General features: G+C 41.6%; 1 protein-coding gene across 5 annotated transcripts in view; it reads left to right on the top strand.

The window, feature by feature from the left end:
- The first annotated feature begins 10,414 nt into the window (after positions 1-10,414).
- Positions 10,415-23,864, top strand: part of ATG7 (autophagy related 7) — a 242,198-nt gene continuing 228,748 nt past the window's right edge. For 3 of the 5 annotated variants that reach the window (XR_011964697.1, XR_011964695.1, XM_072598468.1), the window contains exons 1-2: positions 10,415-10,501; positions 23,137-23,329. Coding sequence is in view for 2 of the 5 variants with exons in the window: in XM_072598468.1 (XP_072454569.1) it covers positions 23,152-23,329 (178 nt within the window). In the remaining 3 variants the exon portion in view is untranslated. Of the gene's footprint in view, positions 10,502-10,811; positions 10,992-23,136; positions 23,330-23,864 lie in introns of those variants that run through there. The other 2 variants (XR_011964696.1, XM_072598469.1) reach the window with 1 other exon arrangement.

The raw sequence follows: 23,864 nt of genomic DNA, 5'->3' as shown, positions 1-23,864 counted from the left end.
GTGGACTCTTTATGCTAACTTAACCCTCATATACAATCTGCTTCTAAGTCTTTTTGGTTCTACTTCTCAACATCTTTCATACCCATCTACTTTTCTCCACTTAGGTCATGACCACCCTGGTCCAAGTCTTCATCTCATCTCCTCTGAATCACTGTGATAGCCTTTCGTCCAGTATCCATCCCCTCCAATCTATCCTCCATACCAGTGGTGTCAAATAGAAGTACGCCTGAGGGCGGCCTGTTGACTTAGAAGGCCACACACAAATGAATGTGATTTACAATACTATATTATCATTTATTTTGTTAGATGTTTCTCAGTGACATTTAATCTAGTGTTTCAGGGCTGCTTGGACACCTCTACAAAGCTGCCAGATGGATATTCAAAACATACCAGGGAGGGGAGCGGGGTGGGGCGGAGCTAAGATGGCAGAGTAGAAGCAGGGACCTGCTGCAGCCCCTCCCCCAAAACACTTCAAAAAACCTGTAAAAAATGACTCTAATTCTAGAGCAGCAAATGTCACAAAATGACACACTAAAGGAAATTTCCAGCCCAAGACAATCTGGAAGATCAACAGGAAGGGTATATTGCACCAGGTTGGAAGTAAAGTGCAGTTCAGTATGGGCCATGCCTGAGCTGGAGCAGGCCTTAGGGGACTGAATCTCTGGCAGCTGCTGTGGATTTCTGACTTCTTAACCCACAAATGTTAAAGACAGCTTCAAAAGTCAGTGGAAAGGGTCTCTCACTTGGCTGAGAGGGGATCATGGTCAGGCACCAGGTCCAACTCCCAACCCCAGGGCAGGTGCAGCCACTACTGAAGCAGTTAAGCTCTACTTAACAAAGTTCAAAAGTCAAGTAATTGGCTGGGAAAATGAGCAAATGGGAAAAAGAAACAAACTATAGATTCTTGCTTTCTTGGTGAAGACATATTTTCTTACATCGTTGGTGATAAGGAAGATCAAAACCTGCAGCCAGAAGACAGCAAAGCCAAAATCAAGTAAGAGAAGTAGAGGAAAAATTGGGAAGAGAAATGATGCAAGAAAATCATGAAAAAAGGAGTCAACAACTTGCTAAAGAAACCCCCCAAAATGCCAAAGAAAATAATACCTTTAAAATTAGACTAATCCAAATGGCAAAAGAAATCCAAAAAGCCAGTGAGGAGAAGAATGCCTTAAAAAGCAGAATGGACCAAATGGAAAAAGAGGTCAAAAAGCTCACTGAAAAAATAATTCTTTAAAACATACAGGCCTGACCATGTCATTCCTCTGCTCAATAAACTTCTGTTTGCCTCTCAGTATCTTTGGGATGAAATACAAACTTCTCTGGCATTGAAAGCCCTTCACAATTTGGTTCCAGGCTGTCTTTCCAAGTAGATCACATAACATCCCCTCTCACACCCCTTACATTCCAGCAGAATGACCAACTTGCTACCTGGCATGCTTCCTACAGTCACTCCTTTGTTCAGGTTTTCCCACAGGCCTGGAGTGCCTTCCCTCCTCAGATGTACTTCTTGAAACTTTTAGTTCATTTCCAGGCTTAGCTCAAATGCTCTGTCTTTCAAGAGCCCTTTCCTGATTCCTTCTGTTGTCAACCTCCACTCCCTCCCCCCAACAAAAACCCCTCTGTGTATTTATTTTGTATATATCCAGGATGTAAGCTTCTAAAGTGGAGGAACAGATCGTCTTAATTTTGTATTATATCTTCAGCATCTGGAGGCTATTACAGTGGGGTAGTCAAGAGACAATGAGGGCTTGAGCTTGGATGGTGATTATATGAGGGGAAAGGTGTCATATTTGAGAAAAGTTGTGGAGATTGAAAAGTTTTGAAACAAGATTGAGTGTTTGAAGTGAGTAAAGAGACTGACCTTGAGGCTGCAAACCTGGTGACTGGAAGGGTAGGGATGCCTTAAAAGAAAACAAACAGGAAAAGAAGAGGGGTAGTTTTGGGGGTGGGGGAAAAGATGAGTACTGCTTTTGGATGTCATTGAATTTGAGATGCCTACCAGATATCCAGCTTGAAATGTCCCATAAGCAGTTAGAAATAGGTGACTGGAGCTCAGGAGAGAGATTAGGGCTAGATATATAGACCTTGGGAGTAATTTGTCCAGATGAGATGAACTTGTGGGAGTTGATGGGTCACCAAGTGAGAGAGTGTAGAGGGAAAAGAGAAAAAGGGTATAGTATAGGACTTTGGAATACATCAAGTCTTCACTCTAGTATTTAAAATTCTCCACATTCTCTGAACTACAATTTATTTTGTCTCTTTCTTACTATTTCTAGTTCAATTGAAACATTTATCAAGCACCTCTTGCGTGAAGAGTATTGTGCTAGACACTGGGAAAAGAGGCAAGAAACAAGGTCTAATTCAGACATTATCCTGCGCTCTTACAGCTTATGTCTCATGTGGACATGACAATGAAAATAACCATGTGAAATACGGTAATGCCACAGTCAGTGACCTCCATACAAGTCTTCTTTATTCCAAGTCATTTTTTTTAAACAGCTATCATTCTGACTGTACCTCCTCCCCAACACTTTATCATAAACTCAAAAGTATCTGCTCTCATTGATAGACCATCCCTTTAATTATTAGGCATGTATCAATCACAATTATGCGGCAATCCTCTCGACCCAAATATATATTAAAGCAGCTACTTTGAAACAAAAAAAGCCCCTTGAAGGTGAATTAATTCACTGCTAATTAGCTGAATATGAATATGACTGCTCTATGATTAAGGCTACACTATTAATTATCCTTATTTTCATTACGTTATATCCCTAGTTCCCATCCTCCAGTTTGCCTGTGTACATAAGCTATCGCTAATTGATTTTTAACAATAGTAGTAATAGACAAGGCCCCCAAGAAATCCCCAGCTGGGTTTCCTGAATAACAAAATATTTCAAACTAATATCTATTAGAACATATATTTAAATATGATTTGATATCTGATCAAGTTATACTCAGGTTCTGAGTCACATGAGCAGGAAAAGGGCAGGCTAGATATTTTCTACAAATCTCCCAACCTTTCAAACTTCCTTAAAATAGCAATCATACACCAAAGATAAAGTAGCTTCAGCTGTTTCCATAGTGTAGGATACTAAGAATCCAAAAGAGCATAAAAAACTTCCCAGGAATTGATGCCCATTGACCTTGAACTCACTTAGCCTATCTTCCCCATCTCACATGGTACCAGCAACAAGCCTGCACTAGCAGAGTCATTGACATAACACAGGTTTGCATCAAAATATATCTGTGCTCCCCTCTCCCTTTTCCCAGTGCAATAGAGATCCCAGCTTCTGACTGTAGAAGTTTCCTTGGGTCCCAACAGCCAGCTTGGGCACAGCCCTTCAGGAGCAAAAGTCTTCTGCAAATAGGAATCATCAATGCTGCAAAGCTCTGATCTGCTGGTAGTTCTGAACTGCTGGTGCCTGTGCCAGCAGACTCTGAACTTCCAGTGCAGACTCGTTGGTGCCAGGCCAAAGAACTAAGGAATAAAGGGAGTAGAACAGGTCACCAGGACAGGGCATTGTGCATATGGGTAGCTGTGTAGCACTCCACCAAGCCTGAAGGAAGAATACAGCATCTAGCTGGGGCCAGTTATGACCACTAAAAGTCAGTTGGGACACAGACCAAGGTTGGTGATGTGTAAATTTTGCAGTGTGGGAGGAAGCTGAGACACTTTAAGATCTAGCCCCCAAGGAAACCATAATCAGAGAGGAAGGAATCAGAAGTGAGCAACAAGGAAAATAAAGGGTGGGTGGGTGGTGGGAGACAAAGTACCAAAAATTCCAGGAAGAAGAAAATTCAAAGAATATAAACAAATAACTTAATAGGAAAAACAGTAACAAAGGAAATATGATCTACAGGTCAAGTAAACAAGTTTAGGCATTTATGAATAAATACAAAAAAGTAAAGGAAAATTACCCAACATTTGATGAGCCAGAGGACCTTGTGTAATCTGAGGAGAATATGGAATTACAACATGCTGTTCCTGAGTGGTTTAAAAGAGAAACAAGAATTTGTGAGTAGAAGTTATGTCCTGCACAGCAAAAATAATGAGCAAAATGGAAAAACTTGAATCACAATGGCATGCCTCAGCAAAGAAATAAATGAAAGAACAGTACATTGGGAATGCAAATATACCGAGGGGAAAAAGAAGAGAAGCAAAAAAAATAATAAAATTGAAAGAGAATATGCTTACTTGCAAGCAAAACATATGTATCTCAAAGACAGGATTCATAGAGACAATCTAAAGATCATAAGTTTCCTAGAAGAGCATGACAGGATAAAAAAACCTTAACATCATAATGAAGGAAATGATAGAAAAGAGTTGACCAGAACTTCTGAACATAAATGAAAATGAAATTCCAATTGAAAGAATTCACAAATGGCTTCAAGGGAAAAAAATAACCAGAGCTACCAATTACATGACATATAGTGGTTAAATAGAACAATTCCATTCAGAAATAACAAGTTCTGTAAACCATCAGGAGAAAGACCTTCAAGTACAAAAAAAAAGACATTCAAATAGCACAAGACTATTCCAAATCCATTAGAAAAAGGAGGATGAAAAGGAATAATGAATTCTGAAGAGTCCTGGAGGTCAGGATCAAGCCCAGTGGGACCCATCCTGCAAATCTGAGCCTAACCATATAGGACAAAAGAGATACATTCAATAATAAAGAAGAGTTTGAAAAATTTTTAGAAAAAAAAATACAAGAGATTATTTGCACCTTGAATAGCCCAAACAACAGAAATGCAGGAGGAGTGAAAAATTGCAGGCAGCAATAGCAAGAGTGACAACAGAAATATTAATATGAGTTCTCCTTCTAAACGTACACAGGGAGACAGGGACATGTAATGGGAGTTAAGAATCTTAGGCTATTAATAAACTTCAGGTGGGGCTATTGAGGAAGGCTTGATTAGGGGAGGCTTCTTTTGTATGAAGGCAAACACTGGGCCATGAGGGGTCATGCCCTCCTGCTCTGAGAGGTGTATATGTATACCTGAGGTGAGGTTTTGCTTTGGGACTCAAATCGTTGGAAGAACATCTGTGTGATTAGGTCAGATGAGACTCTAGGTAGCAGTTAAGGAGCCCCCCAGCTTTGAAAACTCAGATGTTGGTGCTTCTCTCCCTGGTGACGATGTACATGTTATCTATGGTCAGACAGTTGGAAGCCCTGTCTGTTGTTCTTTCTGTTTGCAATTTCCATCTTTCTGTTTGTAATTTCTGTTTGTATTTTCTCTGAATTTCAGGGTGCTGACTTCTCCCCCTTAACTAAGTGAATGATATATGTGCTTGATTAAAGCAAGTTTGTATACCCCTTTTAAGGTTGCTTCCCTTAGAAAAGCAAATCTAAGAACCTGTGCAGCAGGCTTTCCTCTGTATGCCAGGATGCTTGCTGCTACAGGGAGAAGGTGGAAATCTGGGAGAGGCAATGGTAAAGAAGTAAACTGGGGGCACTAGGGACAGAACCTGGCAATGCCATGCCTGCAGGTGAATGTTTCTTTTGTGGCTCAACATTACAACATGGGAAGGTGTATGAAAAGGGGATGAGGGATCAAGGAACAGAGAGAAGCAAGTGATGTGCTAGAGTCAAATCAAGGGCTAGCTATGAGGGGAAGGTGAACTTTGTGGTGTCAGAAAGAGAAAAGTCTGCAGAGGACTGGGAGAGGAAGAGAGGGGAAGGATTGAAAAGGGGAGGAAAGAAAGGCATTGGAGGGGCTTCCACTAAAGAATGCTCCTATGGGTAAAGGGAAATGAGGACTTTACATAGGATGGGGCCCGGGGTCTTAGTGCCTGAAAATTCTACTTGTCCTAGAAGGAAGAGAGTTTAACCCCATGGGGGGCAACTGACAACTGGACAAGTGGGAGAGTATGGAACCCAGGGAGATTACCAGGGAAATGTAGGGAAAAAGTCAAGAAGGGGGTATAGATAAGGGAACAGGGGGATAGGAGGTACCCTACTGTAGTGCAGTGGCCTCTCTGACATCTGAAGTATTGGCATTGTTCTGAGAATGAGGGATAACAGAAAAGGGAAATCCATGAGGTAATACCAACAAGGCAGTGGAAGAAAGTTCCTAGAGAGTAGAGCCTAGAATGGATACATAGGGAGCTTTTATTGTATAAAGAATAAAGAGAAAAGAAAGAGACCAGATGATTATAGGAGTTATGAACCAGAAAATGAGGGTATAGAGTAAACAGAAATGGAAGACAGATAATGAAGAGACTAAAATCCTTTTTGGGAAGGGGTGCAAAAAGTGAAATAAAAAAAATAATGAACAGGATTAGCTAAAAGAAAGGAGAGGAAGACAGAATCTATATGACTAACAGAGAGAAAAAAAGGGATAGAAATATATAGTCAGATAAAAATAGGAGATAAACTAATAAGAAACCCTAAAGGGAAAAGGATAACAAACGAGAAGAAGGTATCAGGGAAGAGAGTCAATGGGATCAAGACCACCTTTAAAAAAGATTAAAACAAAGTAACTAAAGGAATATAATACTGTATTTACCACAGAAGAGGGGAAAATCATAATTTGACAAATGTATTCTTAACTAAACAAAAGATAGGGAGTTACAAAGGATAAAACTGATAACCTTAGTTACTTAAAACTGAAAAGCTTCTGCACAGATAATATTAATGTATCTAGGATAAGATGCAAAGTGATTGAATGGGGGAAAAAAATCTTCATATCAAATTTCTCTAAAAACAATTTCTCTGATAAAGGTTTGGTATCCAAGAAAAAATATATATGTAATATCCACACGCACATACACACACACACCCTCACACACAATTAATAGCCATTCTCCAAAAGATAAATGGTCAAAGGATATGAATAAACAGTTCTTAAAATTCTGCAAAGTATTCACAACCACATGAAAAAGTGGGGGCGGAGCCAAGATGGTGGAATAGGAGGGTGACCTGTAGAAGCTCTCCTGCCACAGTCCATAAAATACTTGCAAAAATGACTAAACAAATTCTAGAGCAGCAAAAGCCCCAAAATGACTGAGGGCAAAAGATTTCCAGCCCAACGTAGCCTGGAAGGTCGACAGGAAAGGTCTATGGTACTGGACTCAGAGCAGGGTGCAACCCAGTCTTGGCAGTGCTGTGCCAGGGACAGGACTGGAGCAGGTTGGGGCATGGAATCCCAGGCAGCAGCTGCAGCTCCAAGATCCCTCAACCCACAAACACCAGAGACAGCTTCAAAGGTCAGTGAGAAAACTCTTTCAGCTGGGTGAGAGGGGAGCAGGGTCCTCCCCTAGCCTGGGCCCCAGGCTGTGGGAGCAACAACAGTGTCCATTTTTGAAACTCTCAGCCTAAAGCCCCTGGGGGAATTGAGCCAGTGATCTGAATCTCAGCCCTGAGTAGCAACCCTGGGGTGAAGAGGAGCACTGGTGGTACCTCTGGAAAGGGAACCCTGCTGGCAGATCCTGGGCAGAATAGAGTGCTTGTGGTTACTCCCAGACCAGAGCACAGGCCAGGAGAGGAGTAAACTCCTCTCCCTTGACTGTGCCACCTTGGAGGAACTGAGAACTTACAGGTCCCCAGAGTATACCCTCCTCTTGACAAAGGACTCAAAAGTCAAGTAACTGGCTGGGACATTGCTCAAAAAAGGGAAAAAAAATGAGACTGTAGAAGGTTACATCCTTGGTGAACAGGTATTTTCTTCCATCCTTTTGGTTGAGGAAGAACAATGCATACCATCAGAGGAAGACATAAAAATCAAGGCTTCTGCATCCAAAACTCCAAAATAATATGCAATGGTCTCAAGCCATGGAAGAGCTCAAAAAGCATTTTGAAAATAAAGTAAGAGAGGTGGAGGAAAAATTCGAAAGAGAAATGAGAGCAATGCAAGAAAATCATGAAAAACAAGTCAACATCTTGCTAAAGGAGACACCCCCCCCCCCAAATGCTGAAGAAAATAACACCTTTAAAAACAGACTAACTCGGAAAGGGTCCCACATGCACAAAAATATTTATAGCAGCACTCTTTGTGTTGGCCAAAAATTGGAAATCTAGGGGATACCCATCAATTGGGGAATGGCTGAATAAATTATGGTATATGAATGTAATAGAATACTATTGCGCCATAAGAAATGATGAACAGGAAGACTTCAGAGAGGCCTGGAAAGACTTATATGATCTGATGCTGAGCAAAAGAAGCAGAATCAGGAGAACTTTGTACACAGCAACAACCGTAATGTGTGAGGATTTTTCTGGTAGACTTAGAACTTCATTGCAATGCAAGGACTTAAAAAATTCCCAATGGTCTTTTAAGGCAAAATGCTTTCCACATCCAGAGAAAGAACTATGGAATTCAATCACAGATTGTAGCAGATCGTTTTCTTTTGTATTATGTTTTGGTTTGTTACATGATTTCTCCCATTCATTTTAATTCTTCTATACAACAACATGACTTTGGTGAAAATGTATTTAATAGGAATGTATGTGTAGAACCTATATAAAATTGTATGCCATCTTGGAGAGAGAGGGGGAAGGGGGGGAGGGAGGGGGAGGGAGGGAAAGAAAAAAATCTAAGTCGTATGATAGCGATTGTGAAACACTGAAAATAAAAAAAATAGACTAACTCAAATGGCAAAAGAGGCCCAAAAAGCCAATGAGAAGAATGCTTTAAAAAGCAGAATTAGCCAAATCGAAAAGGAGGTTCAAAAGCTCACTGAAGAAAATAGTTCTTTAAATATTAGAATGGAGCAGATGAAAGCTAACGACTTTATGAGAAATCAAGAAATTACAAAACAAAACCAAAAGAAAGAGAAAATAGAAGACAATGTGAAATATCTCACTGGAAAAACAACTGACCTGGAAAATAGATCCAGAAGAGACAAAAAAGTGCTCCAAATCATTAATAATAAGAGAAATGCAAATCAAACCCAACTCTAAGCTCTTACCTCCTTATGTAAAAGAAGGAAAAGGAGAGGGAGGGATACATAGGTTGTATGGTGATGTGAGCATCTTGAGAACAGGGATTCTCTTCTGCCCTTCTTTGAATCTCTGGCCCTTATCATATTGCCTGGCATATAGTAAGTTCTTGTCTCCTGAGGAACCTGTATTTGAACCCAGAAGCAATAGAACTGAACTTGGGACAACTGATTGGTCTAACATTGGAAAAAGAGTATGACAAGGCTGTATATTATCACTTCATTTATTTAAGTTATATGCAGAGTACCTCATTCAAAATGCTAGGCTGGATGACTCAAAAACCAGAATTAAACTTGCCAGGAGAAATCAACAATCTCAGATGTGCAGATGATACTACTTTGAAGGCAAAAAGTGAAAAGGAATTAAGAAGCCTTGATGAGGGTGACAGGGGGAGCACATAAAAGCTGGCTTGGAGCTTAACATAAAACAAAACAAACAAAAATACCCCTAAAATCTTGGCAACTGGTCCCATCATTTCCCTGGTAAATAGCAGTGTCAGATTTTATATTCTTGGGCTCAAAGATCACTGCAGAAGACACTTGCTCCTTAGAAGGAAAGCTATGGCAATCTGGAAAGCATAGAAGAAAGCAGAGATATCACCATGCTGACAAAGGTCGGTAGAGTTAAAGCTGTGGTTTTCCTAGTAGCAAGGTATGGCTAGGACAGTTGGACTATAAGGAAAGATGAGCTCAGCACAATTGACTCTTTCCAGTTGTGGCCAGGGGAGGCCTTTTTGAAAGTCCCCTACACAGCAAAGTGATCAAATCAGTCAATACTAAATTCATTCAGACTATTCACTGGAAGATCAGATACAGAAGCTGAAGCTTAAATGCTTTGACCACATAATGAGCAGAACTCATTGGAAAAGACCTTGACGTTGGTAAAGACTGAATGTGAAAGGCATAGGGGAAGGCAGAGGATGAGTTGAGGGTACAGTGTCATGGAAGTAAGGAATGTGAGCTTGGACAGACTTCAGGAGATAGTGGAGGAGAGAGGACCCTGATGTGCTGTGGTCCATGGGGGTCAGGTAGAGTCCCACAGGCCTAGACAGACATATGAGTCTTTAAAGACATGCTAATTAAACCCAGAAGAGGGACATCCAACTCCTTCATTTTACAGATGAGGCCGCTGAGGCCCTGCCAAGTTAAGTGACTTTGCCAGGGGACACAGGTGGGAATTGTGGCCGGCTTCAGGATTTGTCCCCCGGACGTGACTCCCATCCCTGTAAACTTGTCCTTGTACCACCCTGGACCTCAGAAGGAGGACTGGGACCAGGACAAGCAAGATAGCCTCTACCTGGCAGGAACACGTTTGGTATATTTCATTCGGAGGCTGGTCTCTCTTGATTGGTTCTTCCGTGTTTGACCACTCCCACACTCCACGAAGCCCCACCCACTTTCCCTTTAGGCTGCCTCCCCTCCCACTTCTTCCCTTGTATTTCAGTTCCGCGCCGCTTTTCCTCTGGGGCATGCGCACTCCCCACCAAGTGCAGGCCCCTCCCTCGGGGGGGCGGGATGAGCATACGTCATCAGGGAGCGCGGGGAAGAGGCGCTGCGGTAAGCTAGTCGCCGGCTGGCTGCTGCCGGGGGTTTCCGAGGGAGAGTCGGGGGTCTCCGAGGCGTCTGTGACTCTGACAGTTAGAACCCCGAGGGCAGCTTTCGTGCTCGGGCTCCCGGGTGCAGAGAGCGGCGCTGGGGGCCAGGTCGTGAGGGTGTCCGGCCGCGTCTCGTCCCGCGTTCTCGCGGGCGGGGGCCCTGAGATGCAGCTGCCTGTCCCGGCCCGGCCCCCGGCCCTCGGCCCGCCGCCTCCCGAGCCCCCGGACTCGCTCCTGGCCGAGCCCGTTCCGAGAGCCGGAAGGGTCCGGAGCGGGCGGAGACCTCGGAGCTAGTCTGGTCCCGCTCCTGTCTTTGTACAGCGGAGGAAACTGAGGCTCAGGGGCTGGGGGCCGCGCCGACCTCGGCTCCCGGGCCCTCCGGCGCCCAGCCCCCCTCACTTCCCGTGGCTCCTGATCGACTTTAAAAGTATTTCTCCCCGCCACCCCCCACGGTAGAGTTCTAACCCTGGAATGTCTTTAACCTTCGTCCAGCCCCAGCTGCGATCTGTGCAGAGAGCTGGGGGCGATGAGGCGCAGTGGGGGGTGTTCCCAGAGACCCAGGGTCCAAGGTGGCAGTGCTCTGCGGGAGGTCGATCCCAGGAGCTCTCGGAACTCTGGCCGAGCCTCTGTTTGCGTTCTGACTTGCTTCTTTGGAAAGCGGGGAGGGGGAATGAATGGGGATGAGTTGCTGGATTCCTAACTGGGACAAGCCTCCCTTCTTTTGGGTGGGTCTGTATTTAAGGGGAATCTGAAAGAGAAGCAACCAAACTGTTCACTTCCCTATAACCTCATTCTGCAGTTTAGGGAATTCCCTTGCATTCCAGATATATACAGAATAATTTCAAGAGGGAGAGAGTACTAACCATAGCCCGGATGGATACCCGAGAGAGGCAGAATTAAGGAGGGAGTGCATTCCAGACAGGAGGGGACCACCTGTACAAAGGTGAAAGTGTGTATATGGAGAAACAGCCAAAAGGAAAGTTTGGTAATGTGAAGCAGTGTGAAATAATTCCAGAAAGATAGGTGGTGGGGGCAAGATTTTGGAAGGCTTTTTCAATGCCAGACTGAGGATTTTGTGTTTTATGGTTTTCTGTTGGATAGAGGCTGTCCCATATTAGATGCTTAATAAATTCTTATTAATTTCACATGGTCAGATCTGTATGGTAGGAATATCAGTTTTACAGCAATGTGGAGAGTGGGTTAGAGGGGGGACAACTGGAAATAGGAATGCCAAGGAGTTTTTGCAATAGTTCAGAGAGATGATGTCCACATGAGCTAGGGAAGATGTTGTAACATGATTGTATAGAAAGGAGAGACGTGGAGGTAGAATCAACATGATTTAGCTAATAATGAGATGTGGAGGAGAGAAGAGTTTCTTATCAGAGTTGTCAGTCTGGATGATTGGAACCAAGGTAGTGAGTGCCCATAATAGATATAAAGGAGTGGTGAAGTGATAGGGTTTTTTTGAGAAATGCAGCTTTGGAACATTTTGAGCTGAGATGCCTTTAGGACGTGTGTGTGTGGTGTGTGTATACATGTGTACTAGGTGACATTTATATGGTGCCAGCCATATGTTAGGGACTTACAAAATATTTCATGTGGTACAAATATTTCATTTGATCCTCACAACAACCCTGGGAGGTGGTTATTATCCTCATTTTACGCTTGTTGAGGAAACTGAGACAAACGAGAAGCAATTTGCTTAGTGGTCACATAGCTACTAAGTGTCTGAGGTGGGACTTTGTATTTAGGTCTTCCTGACTTCAGACCCAAGCCAACACTCCATCCAGTGTGCCTCCAGTGCCCCTTCTTAGGATTTGGATAATTGGAGCTAAGGGAGCTGAGGAGACAAATCATTAAGAGTATAGATGGAGAAGAGGCGGTTCAGGATAGAGTCTCTACCCATAATTAGTGGGTAGGAGTAATAGGATGATATAGCAAAGAAGTGTGAGAAGGATTGGTCCGAAAGGAGAACCAAGAGTGCTGTGTAATGAAAGCTAAAGGGGCTGGAGGAGGGGGAGGGGGTGATTGACTGTCAGAAGCCACAGAAGGACCAAGTACGATGAGAATTGAGAAAAGGCCATTGGATTTAACAGTTAACAAGATCTTATCTTGACAGAGAGAAGTGTCATTCCTGTGGTGAGATTGAAAGCCAGACTATACAGATTTAGAAAAAAGGGGACAGGAAGAGGTAGAGGTAATGAGATAGATAATTTCTAGGAATTTGGTTGTGAAAGAAAGTAGGGAAAAGGTAAAGAGAAAAGAAAGGGGAGGTAACAGCTTAAGGGAATGTGGGTGAAGTGTCTTGTTTAAGTAGGAGGGGAACAGGCCTATTTTAGACTTGTGGAGGAACCATTGTATAAGGAGAACTTTAAGGGGAAAGAAGGCTGGAATGATATAAAGGGCAAGTTCTAGAAGAGACTCATTGGGATGGATTTGAGAGTATAGCATACAAGTAGGGGTTTGCCACTGGCAAGGCAAAAACTTATTTCTTCATCAGAAACTGGAAAAGTTGGGAGGAGAATTGGGGATAACGAAGAGCCATTTTGCTGAACAGAGTGGAGGAGGAGAAAGGAATCTGATGGATGACCTTCTTTTAAAACATAGCAGAAGACAGGGTCCTCTTCTATTTTTAAATTCAGTTTTAGTTGGTTTTATTTTTTTCTCAAATGAGAATCCTTGTCTCCCTTCTGCTTTGCCCCCTTCCCATTTGAGAAAGCAAGAAAAACAAAATCCCTGTTCCTAACATGTATAGATAAGCAAAACAAATTCCTGCGTTGGCCAGGTTCAAAAGCATTGCTTCAGTCTGCACTGAGTTCATTACCTCCAAAGTTGTTTGTCTTATAACATTGACTTATGACTGTATTAATTCTCCTGATTCTAATTACTTCACAATCATCAATTCATACAAGTCTTTACAGGTTTTTCTGAAATCATTCCCTTCATCATTTCTTATATTACTTGTACAGCCATTCCCTAATTGATGGTTACTCCCCCAGTTTTCAATTCTTTACCACCACAAATAGAGCTGTCATAAATATTTTTGTGCATATGTGTCATTTTTCTCTCTTTAATCTTGGTGTATAGGTTTAATAGTGGTATCGCTTGGTCAAAAGATACCTACAGTTGAATAGCTTTTTGATCACAGTTCCAAGTTCCTTCTAGAGTGAGTGGGCCAGATTACAGCTCCACCAACAATGTATTAATGTATTTGTTTCCTCACAGCCTGTCTAATGTTTGTTATTTTTCTTTTTTGTCAACTTTGCCAATCTAATGGATTTGTGAGGTGGAGGAAGGAAGGAAAGAAGAAATGGTGAAGTTGGTTTGAGGAGAGGCCAAGGTTTGTAGTCATCACTGGACAGTCTATGGCCAATCAGGGAAGAAGGAAAGGATTGCTACACAGCAGTGCCAGCCAGTTTCAGTTAGTAGTTAACTCAGCAGCATTTAACAGGCTGGTAATCCAGCCCTTGACTGAACAAGACATGACTAGAGACAGAGCACAGGGGTGAGGGTTCGCACACCTGATGGTATGTGACCAGATTGGTCAACCTTGAAGTCAAAACTAAACAGGGAACTGGGTGATGGCCTGGGATAGCAAGGATGGTTGGAGGAGTTTGACAGAGGAGGAGAGGACTTTGAGTTCTGGATCTTGAAGGTAGAAGAGTTACAAACGATTCTCATTGCAAGGGTATGATCATTCCTTTATGTGGCTGAGATGGAGTGAAAAGGCAGGTCATGGGAATTTACTAGGGTGATAAACTGGAAGGACCATATGCCTAAGAGAAAGTCCCCAAGTATGAGCATGAGTTAGAAGAGAGAGAAAATCTCTGAGCCAAGGAGGAGTTTGGATAAAGGAAGAATGACCTGGAAGGCAATATGTGACTGTGGCAAGAATTTGGGCCTGGTGTTAAAGACGGTTGTGTGAACTTCAAAGATGAGGTTACCAGTGATGGTGGCAAAGGCGGCATCTAGAAGTAAGAAGGATTAGAAAAGAGGGTCCTCCTCCTTCTGGCCCAGGCTGTTAGGGGACACGAAGGAGTATTACTAAAACTGGAAGAGTACGGGGCAGATTAGCATGTGTCAAGGTGACCAGCACATTTGTGAAGCCTTCTCTACTTTTGCACAGAACGAGACATGTTTTCAATGTGTTGGTAGGTAATTTTAAAAAGCAGTAAAGAGCATCAGTGAAACACTATAAAAGAAAAAACCACACAAGGGCAGAAAGAAGTTCAGGATTGGACCGGCAAGCAGGGCAATTTTGTCCCTACTCTGTTAAATTAAATACATACTTAAAAATCAAACTGTAACAAGTTCAGTTTCATATGCAATCATCGTCTGTTCTTTGTATGTTTAAATGTTCATGTTTCTAATAAAAAATACTTCTAAAAGTACTGAAGAAGGTGGCCAGAGGGATGGCTGTTCAATCCTTTGGGAGGACCCAGATTTCCATTAGCAAGAAGACAGAAAACATGATCTGAGAGATCTCAGTAGAGGGTTCTGGCAGATTCAGTGGACGATGAGGATGGAGGACTATGTCGACTGTAGGGGTGGGGATCAGGAAGGGGGAAAAGTTTCTTTCCAGATACTGACCCTGAATAGTGGAATAAAGGGAGTAGGAACTGGGACCATTTCTGACCTGGCACAGGGAATGAAAGGTTAACATCATTTTCATCTTCAACTTGCTTTCTCTTTCCACTTGGTAGGGCTGTTTTCTTTCTGTCTTCCCTTAGCCCTTAGATATGTAAACCATGGCTTATTTTAATGGACAGTTCCAGGTCTTTCCAACACTGCAGCTGTGTCTGTCTCTGTCTTTCTGTCTCTGTCTTTCTGTCCCTCTGTCGCTATTCCATGTTTTATTCAGCACAAATGTTACTAGGTGCTTGCATTGTACAAGGTGTGGGTGTATACCATGGACACTAATTTAAAGGCACCTAAAATCTCGAAGCTTCAATGGATTAATCTGGGGAATGGTGCTGGTAAAAAAGTTGATTTTTTTGGAACTTTATATATTTGTTACATTCTAATTTGTGTTACTTCTGGCTCTGTTCATGTCTCATTTCTACTAACTAGACTCCAAACCCTTTGAAGGTAAGGATTTTGTCTTACTGTGTTACCTCCCAGCACCTACTATAGTTCATTGCACAGAGGCAGCAGTCAATCAATAAACATTGTGCTAAGTACTGTGCTAAGAACTAGAGATACAAAGAAAGGCAAAAAATACTTCCTACTCACAAGGAGATTTCAGGCTAATCTCTGTCTGTCTGTCTCAGGGGAAACAGAATGCAAACAACTGTAATAACTGAGTTATAGACAGGATCATGACATTAATATTTCAGATGAGATCATTGCAGAGCACTTAACCCAGTGCTTGGCACATGGTAAGGGTTATATAAATGTTAACTATTATTAGTATTATTATTAGGAAAAGCTGGAAATAATCAACAGAGGGAAGGCACTAGAATTAGGAGGGATTGGGAGAGCATTTTTGTAGAGGGCAGATTTTAGCCAAGACTTAAAGGAATCTATGGAAAGCAGGAGGCGGAGATGAGGGAGAACATTCCAGGTAGGGAGACAGGCCCAAAGTCGGGGGGTGGGGGTGGGTAGAGTGTCTTGTTTGAGGAATAGCAGGACCAGTGTCCCTGCATTACAGAGTGTGTGGAAGGATGTGTGAGAAGACTGGGATGGTTGGAGGGCTTTGAATGTCAAGTGCACGGTTTATTTTTGATCCTAGAGGTGATAGGGAACCACTGGACTTTATTGGAGGAGCAGTGCAACATGGTCAGAACTCCACTTTAGGAAGATCACTTTGGCAGTTGAGTGGGGAGTGGACAGGACTAGGACATACTTAATAATAAGATGACTGTTGTCAAAAGGGAGGGAGGGAAGCATCCTTTCTTGGTATGTCTTCTCTCCTGCTTTCCACCAGTTGGTAACTGCTGTCATAGTCCTTGGTAGAATGTATCTTACCTAATGGGGAGGAGGGTTTTAGAGGTTAGGAAGGGCATAGAGCAGATGCAGGTGAGACACTTCAGTTCAACACGTAGCAATGTGGACAGTCTATTCTAGGCATGGGAACAGCCTGGGCAAAAAGACAGGGATAGGAAAGTGCAGGTAAGACTTGGGAATATAAAGTTTAGTTTGACTGAATCTTAAGTACATAGAGGGTCATAGTATCAAAGAAGTTTTATTTTGTATTCTATGGGCAGTGAGGAACCACTGAAGATTTTGAGTTGGCAAATTGATTTGGGCATCTGGGTAGAGAAGGGCTGGTTGAAGGTGGGAAGGTCAGTTGGTAGGCTGTTCCAGTAAATTAGATGAGAAAAGATGAGGGACTGAAGGAGCAGGGGAAAGAAAGTATTGGAAAGAATGAATTCAGTAGAGCTTATCAACTGAAGTGGGAAATAGAAAGTTCAAAGGAGACTCTAAGGTTAGAGCTAGATGCCTAGAAGATGGTAGTGCTTTTAACAGGAGTTATGGGACAGACAGGGTTTTTGGGAGACTTCTTTAGGAGTTCAGTCTGTGTGAGATACCTGTAGGTAGTGTACATATCCAGGTGAGATATCTTCTACTCCCTAAACAGTTTGAGAAAATTAACATGATTCTGCCATTCTCAGTGAAGTAATGGTTTCATGTGATTTAAGAGAAAGCATCTTTGGCTTGGTTCCCTCAAAGGATAAGACATTTCTTAAGATTATCGCATTCCCTGAAATCCTTTTTTTATCCCATATCCCATTAGTGATCTTTACTACAGGAAATACTTCTGTCTAGCAAACATGCATAACAAAGGCAATAAAACCAAAATGCCATTATATTGCCCAAATTTGTCATTAAATACCAACAATTTATGGAAATGAGGTACCTGAGTCAAAGTAATGCTTTTCTTCCAGTTGACAGTAGATAAAATATGTTGTTTTCTCCAATATATGGGCTTTTTTCTTCCTTACATACTTTTGATCTGGGTACTTTTCAGCCTATCATTTGCCTTATATTCATTGGAAAGTTTGTAGATGGGCAAAATTTTCAGAAGAAAAAGTGCATTCTCACCTAAGGTGTTTTTCGTGGCATACACTAATTTGAATTGACTTGCTTTCCTGCTTCCACAAGCCACTTATACTTCAAGGATCTGTGGATCCATGCACGGGAACCTAAAAATCATTAGGTCCCTTGGCTTCTTTCAAGGTCACAGAGCCTGAATCAGGCCCTGCAGCAAGGGCCTAGGCTGTGATTCCTGCATCTGTGCACTAAAGTGACTCCCATCTCTGTCCAATTTTAGGATTTACAAAGTATTTCTTCCCCTCCCAGCAACCCTGTGAACTAGGAAACAAGCAACCTATATACCATTCCTGAAGCCCAGCATACATCACAGCTCTAACCTTTCCTGAGACTCCTCATGGGCCACATCACCAAAACAAAGCAAGCCCTTGGGACCAGAGTTGCCAGCCATCCCACACTGAATCAACCTGACCTGTATGCTATTACATAAGTTGGTTTCTTCTTACTGATGTGTCTCATAATGACTGAGTTTTGTTGTTTTAATTTTGCAGTAATACTTGGAAATAGGAGGGGAACACTCCTGGAGAGATGTTCCTCAATAAATGCTGATGACCTAGATGGCCATTGGTGAAAGGAGTTGCTTTTGTGTCCTAGTTCACAGGGTTGTTGGGAGGGGAAGAAGTGCTTTGTAAACCCTCAAACTGGATAAAATGAAACCTGTGAATTTAGGTGACTTGAAGAACGGTGGAGTCTTGACAGAAATAGGAAAGCTGGGAAAAGGAATAGGTTGGGGGGGGGGGGAGGGGAAACAGTAAGTTCTGCTTTGGATGTGTTGAATGTGAAATACCTACTAGGAAGTTAGTGAAGCAGGACTCTGGCCTATGTGAGAGTCTGGGCCTGGAAAGGTAGATCTGGGAGTTACCTGAAAAGACACCACCATTAAAAGCATGTGAGCTAAGGAGGACACCAGGTGAGAGTGGACAGGGACCAAAAGGAGGAAGAAGCAGAGACAACAATTGTAACAGGTTTGTCCAGAGCTTGGCAGAGAAGAGGAACAGATTATGATCTCCCAGTAGCTTAGTAAATAGCCTTCAAGAGTAGCTATAGCTAAAAAATTCAACGTTGTGGCTGAACTAGTGCTGCTTTACCTAAGCTGGCCCTCAAACAATAGATTGTCCATCACCCAACCCATTTGTTATTTTTCAGTCATGTCTGACTCTTCCTGATGCTGTGAACCATGATGTCCATGGGGTTTACCATGTCACTCCCTAGTCAATAAACTGGTGGTTTCCTACTGTCTTCAGAATCTTTAAGTTGTAAAGGCTTAAAACTGCTCTAGACTTTTGGAATCCTGTATAAACTCCTCAGTTTGGTTTTTAAAACCCTTCATAGTCTGGCTCCAATCTGTATTTCTGGCCTTGCTATATTTCACTTGCCTTCATGCGCTCTGTGGTCCAGTTACATTGGCCATTTTGCTGCTCCTAATATGTGACTCTGTCCCCATGCCTGAAATATGCTCCACCCTCACCTTTGCTGCTTAGTCTAGTCCAAGCCACCCACCCCCTACTTGAGGCCTTTCTTCATCTTCCCTTGACTCCACCCCTTTATTACTTGTCTTTATTCTGTACATACTTCTACTTGTCTCTCCCTTTGTAGGGTGAGCTCCTTCAAAGAGGAGATTGCTTTGATTTTTTTAACCCCAGTGCCTGGACACAGTACTTGGCTTATAGCTGACCCTGAACAAATGGTAACTGATTGATCAGTGGATAGGGCACAAACCTTTGCAGTGCTTATGTTATTGGTGTCTGTCTTGTCTGACTGTATCGCTTGTCTCTTTTTAAAATAAACTCAAGTAAGGCTTTGGAGAGCAGAGAGCACATACAGCTGGAAGTGCACAGTATGCCAGTGAGTTATCACTTAAGGCAAGCCCATACCATGCCCTCTGATCAAGAGCAAGCAATGGTAGGATGCAAATTGGTCATATATATGAATAGCTTAGTTGCTAGGATTTTATCAGGAGAATATATTTACAACTGGAAAGGGCCTCAGAAGTCATAGAGTCCAGTGAATCTCTTCATTTTACAGATGAGGAAACTGATGCCTTACCTATATTAAGTGCTTTGTCCAAAATCACACTATTAAGGGACAGAGCCAGGCTTTTAACCCAGGTTTTTACTCCAAAGGTCCCCTGTTTGTTGCTTCTTAGGTTTTTTCTGTCTATGGGCATATGTACTTAGTGATACAGATGAACTTTGTGTTAGCACATTTGGATTTACAATGCCTACGCAATTATCTCATGGTCTCTTTATTGCTCCAGATCTTTCTCAAAGCTGGTAAATTTTGGAGAAGTGGGCTGGAGTTAGCCAGTAGTTTCAGCCACTGTGCACATTCTCTTGTGAAATGGTTTCATCCTGTTTATAGTTTCACAAGGGCCATATATTTTAGACATTAAAAAAAAATCTCCTTTATGTAAGTTACTTTCTTATTGTGGCAGCATAATCTTTTAAGTGATTCCTTTAATTCATATCCTTCCCAGCTGTAGTGTTGTGATGAGTAGTAAGTTGTTTTTTGTTTTCCTTTTTTTTTTTTGGCTTCTTAGCACTAAGAAAATTGAATGGTCAAAGGTTATTAAATAAATGAAAAATTATTACTATTAATTGGGAGTTTGGGTGTGTTGGAAGGTGTGGTGGTGGGAGAGGATACTGAGATACTGATTATCCCTGGTGAGAAGGAATTTAGAAAGATTCTTTTTGTCTCTTTCTGTTGTTTCTGTTTTGCAGATTTCTTGGCTCTTGATAATTGCTGTTGTTTCCTTATTATTTAGATCTGATTAGAAAGCACTGATACCTGAAAGACATTGGCAGTAATTACCGCTAAGGGTTTGGGGACAGCTCTGTGTCTCTTGGACAGAGGGCTGGACCTGGAATTAGGAATTCCAGGATTCAAATGTAGCCTTGGACAGTTGCTATCTGTGTAATCCTGGATAAGTCATTTAGCATCTGTTTGCCTCAGTATCCTCAAATGTCAAATAAGAGTAATGATAATACCTGCCTCCCAAAGTTGTTGTGAGGACCAAATGGGATAACATTTGTAGTGTTTAGAGTAGAGCCTGGCACACGGCACTGTATAAACGTTAGCTATTGTTATTATTAACTGTTTTGTGTATGAGTACATTTCATTTTCTCAATGCAATTATATGTGTCCTAAGTCCCTCATCTTGTAGAAATAATAACTTACTATTATATACTCTATATACTGTGTTGTTTGAAGGTATGTAATGTGCAGTTAATATTTAATGACTGTAGAAGGGGAGTAGGCAGTCATTGAAAAGTGAGAAAAGTATAAGCGAATGCTTTATCTTAAAAACTGGAATCTCCTGCTGGGGTAGACAGACATCTCATGTATCCAGGCCCAGTGGAGCCTGTAGTTCATTTTAATGTGTTCCTTGTGATGTAAGGAATGTTCTCCAAGTGGCACATTTTTGTATTTGTGCCTGGTACATAGTGAACACCCAATATGGGGATGTAGAATAAGACGCTTAGATTAGAGTTGGAAAAGTCCTTAGAGATCATCTGGCCCAGGGATGGTCCAGGTCTTAACTTCTTTGTGTGTCATGGGCTGCTTCAGGTCATCTGATGAGGTCCATGGACATCTTAGAAGATTATGTTTTCAGCTGCATAAAATGAAATACATAGTATTACAAAGGAAACTAATTATATTAAAATATAGTTATCAAAATATTTACAAAATCATGGGCCTCTAAACACTTGATGTCCAAGGCCTATATTTGTCGGATGGGGAAACTTGCATCCAGTGAAGTGAATAGACTTCCCAAGGTTGGATAGGTAGTAAGGACTTGAATCCAGGTCTTCTGACTTCAGATCTTGAGTTCTTCCCACAATACCATGCTTCCTCTTCTTAGAAATGTTGATTGACATCAAAACCACTTGGTACTGGCTAAGAAATAGAGGGGTAGACCAGTGGATTAGATTAGGTGCCTCAAGACACAGTGGTCAATGATTATAGCAGTCTACTGTCTGATAAGCCCAAGGACCCCAGTTTCTGGGATAAGAACTCACTGTTTGACAAAAACTGCTGGGAAAACTGGATAACAATGTGGTGGAAACTGGGCATAGACCAATGCCTGACACTGAATGCCAGAATAAAGTCCAAATGGGTACATGATCTAGGTATAAAGGCTGATATTATAAACAAATTAAGGGAGCAAAGAATAGTGTATTTGTCAGATTTATGGAGAATAGAGAAATTTATGACCAAGCAAGAGATAGAGAACATTATGAAATGCAAAATGGATAATTTTGATTACGTTAAATTGAAAAGTTTTTGCACAAACAAAGCCAATGTAACCAAGATTAGGAAGGAAGCAGAAAGCTGGGAAAGAATTTCTACAACTAGCGTCTGTGATAAAGGCCTCATTTCTAAAATATATAGAGAACTGAATCCAATTTACAAGAATACAAGTCATTTCCCAGTTGATAAATGGTCAAAGGATATGAACAGGCAGTTTTCAGAGGAAGAAATTAAAGCTATCTATAGTCATATGAAAAAATGCTCTAAATCACTATTGATTAGAGAGATACAAATCAAAACCACTCTGAGGTACCACATCATACCTATCACAGTGGCTAACATGACAAAACAGAAAGATGATAAATGTTGGAGAAGATGTGGGAGAGTTGGAACACTGATTCATTGTTGGTGGAGCTGTGAGCTGATGCAACCATTCTGGAGAGCCATTTAGAACTATGCCCAAAGGGCTACAAAAATGTGCATACCCTTTGACCCAGCAATATCGCTTCTAGGGCAGTTTCCCAAAGAGATCATAAAAATGGGAAAAGGACCCGCATGTAGAAAAATATTCATAGCAGCTCATTTTGTGGTGGCCCAGAACTGGATATCAAGGGAATACCCATCAATTGGGAAATGACTGAACAAGTTGTGGTATATGATAGTAATGGAATACAATTGTCTATAAGAAATGATGAACAGGTGGACTTCAGAAAACCTGGAAAGGTTTAAATGAACTGATGCTGAGTGAAAGGAGCAGAACCAGGAGAACATTATACACAGTAACAACCACAGTGTGGGAGGACTGTTTCTGATAGACTTAGTCCTTCACAGCAATGCAAAGACCTAAAACATTCGCAACGGACTCTTGATATAAAATGCCATTCATATCCAGAGAAAGAACTATGGAATCAGAATGCAGAATGAAGCAGACTGTTTTCTCTTTTGTTATGTTTTGTTTTGGTTCTTCTCATGGTTTCTTCCATTCATTTTAATTCTTCTGTGCAACATGACTAATGTGAAAATGTGTTTAATATGAATGTATGTGTAGAACCCATATAAGATTGCCTGCTGTCTTGGGGAGGGAAGGGGAGAAAATTTAAAACTTATGGAAGTGATAGTTGAAAATTGAAAGCAAATTAATAAAAAAATCTTATTAAATTAAAAAAAGAAATATTGGTTGATTGTTTTGGTTACAAATTTAGTGCTTTAAAAAATATTGGGACTGATAAAGTACATTCTGGGACTGTTTGTCATGAGGATTATATTGTTTTTCTATGTACTTCTTAAATGCAGATCTCTGAATAAAGAATGGCCACAGCTACCAGTGAGGCATGTCATTCCCCAGGATCTGGACTCTCCAAGTTGCAGTTTGCTCCATTTAGTAGTGCCTTGGATGCTGGCTTCTGGCATGAGCTGACCCAGAAAAAGCTTAATGAGTATCGCCTAGATGAGGCACCAAAGGATATTAAGGGTTATTATTATAATGGTAGGCTACCATAAACTTCTTTATCATGGCTTGCTTTCCTCCAAGTTTATAGTTCAGTTTTGTTTATGTTTGAATCAACTTCCTAGTATATGAATCATAAACGTGGTTTATAACCCTCCATTTCTCTTCTTGTACCATTTTTTGATAAAACTTATTTTCATCTCTCCCTCATATTACAAAAGAAAAGTAAAGTCAAAACCTAAGGCATTTGCATTTCTTTTAAAGGTGGAGAAGAGATTGATTGAGATGAGGTGTGTGGTTTTTTAAAAAAATGTCATTGGTTCATTTTATTTATCTATGAACTCTCTATATTACCTTCTCAGTCCTTGTTATGAACAACCAGAGGTTAACAATGTAGTCCTGAATCCCATAAGAAGGGGTGGATGGAGGGAACAAGCATTTATGTAATACCTATTATGTGTTAGGCACCAGGTTAAGAACTTTACCAATATTATCTCATTTGAGAAAAGAGGAGGATTGCCGGGAAGCTCGCTTGTATGAGTATCCATTTACTGATTTGCTCTTGTTTCTGTGC

Source organism: Notamacropus eugenii, chromosome 3 (genome assembly GCF_028372415.1).
Source record: "Notamacropus eugenii isolate mMacEug1 chromosome 3, mMacEug1.pri_v2, whole genome shotgun sequence".
Classification (NCBI taxonomy): domain Eukaryota; kingdom Metazoa; phylum Chordata; class Mammalia; order Diprotodontia; family Macropodidae; genus Notamacropus; species Notamacropus eugenii.
This window is presented reverse-complemented; position numbering and strand designations above follow the sequence as displayed.